We start from the raw sequence: 1,438 nt of genomic DNA, 5'->3' as shown, positions 1-1,438 counted from the left end.
CCAGGACTCACCAGCTTCAGAGGCCCTGGGGCTTCGGGGGGATTGTGCAGAGCCCCCCCACATGGTGTGGGGCAGTGCAGGGCAGTGGAGATCGCCCCCTGCCAGGGAAGGAACCAGTGAGTCCAGGGTTCTGGGGTTTTTTTCCTTGAAGGGCCGGAACAGGGGAGGACAGGGCAGCCATGGGCGGGGGGAATGTAGGAGCAGGGGGGGATTGGGGGGCTTGTGCAGACCCCCCTAAACAGTGTGGGGCAGTGGGGAGCAATGAGGATTGCCCCCCTGCCCAGCACCACCTGGTGACTTGGGACTTTTTTTTTTTTCCAAAGTGTGGGGAGCTGGGGTGGGTGGGAGCAGCCATTGCCAGGGCTGGGAGAGCGGGTGGGGGATGGGCCTGGGTGATTCGAAGATTTGGCAGTAGCCGAATCTCCGAATCAGATTCAGCCAAATTGATTTGGAACAGTGATTCGAATCACCAAATCAAATCACTGTCCCCTGAAATCGGCCGAATCCAAAGTGAACACTAGCTGCTTCGCACAGGCCTTATATTCTGTGGACCCCCAAGGATCTGCAGACCACAGGTTGAAAAACACTGCCTCAATGGATATGCAGTTTTGTTGACTGGTTTTGTTTACTATATACACATACTCATGACAAGCTCTAGATATATTTTAAAATTGAAATCAATAAAATGGAATTTCATTTTTTGTTAGAGCAAAGGTGGGCTTTATCATACAATACCAGAAAGAGGTAATTGCTCAGAAGTGTGGAGTTAAGTGTCCTTGTCTTCATTCAAAATTAGCAAGTTGAACAGAATTGTGGCCTTTTCTCCCAAGCACATAAATGTTTTCATATTGTAGTTATGCATATTTGAATAGTATCTATAGTGTCAGATTTAGCCCCTTTTTCACTCATGCTGCTTATTAGACAAACAAGTACAGTATTCAACCAAAAAATGATTATTTGATGACTGACCCATTGTAGATACATCTAAGATCACTCATCTTAATCAGCTCATATCGAAACAATATTCTTCATTTTACAGAAACAAGCAAATGATCTTGTTGGCACCCTGATGAAATGCACACCTCACTACATACGCTGCATCAAGCCCAATGAGACAAAGAAACCTCGGGACTGGGAGGAGAGCAGGTATGTGTAAGCAAAGGAAGTAGCGGAGCAGAGTCAAAGCAGCAGTCCAAACAAGTCTTCCTCCTAGCCACAGAAATAGAAAAATTGTAAATCACATGATAGAGGGACAGAATCAGACACCCTCAAGATAACTCGTTAGAGAGGCTTTCAGAAAGCCTTCAGAAAGGAAGCCTACTATACAGGCGACCCTTGCCATTCGCGTGGGGTATGTTCTTGTATCCCAGGGGTGGGGAAAATGCGGCCTGCTGGCCAGATGCAGCCTGCCAGGCCATTTTATCTGGTCCACGGGGCC

General features: G+C 47.6%; 1 protein-coding gene across 1 annotated transcript in view; it reads left to right on the top strand.

The window, feature by feature from the left end:
* The window catches only part of MYO1E (myosin IE), a 129,786-nt gene that overhangs the window by 57,812 nt on the left and 70,536 nt on the right, over nucleotides 1-1,438 (top strand). Inside the window, exon 16 of the mRNA XM_019504315.1 lies at nucleotides 1,040-1,146. Coding sequence (XP_019359860.1) covers nucleotides 1,040-1,146 — 107 coding nt within the window. The remainder of the gene's footprint in view (nucleotides 1-1,039; nucleotides 1,147-1,438) is intronic.

Source organism: Gavialis gangeticus, unplaced genomic scaffold (assembly GCF_001723915.1).
Source record: "Gavialis gangeticus isolate Ggan-Ray unplaced genomic scaffold, GavGan_comp1, whole genome shotgun sequence".
Lineage (NCBI taxonomy): Eukaryota > Metazoa > Chordata > Crocodylia > Gavialidae > Gavialis > Gavialis gangeticus.
This window is presented reverse-complemented; position numbering and strand designations above follow the sequence as displayed.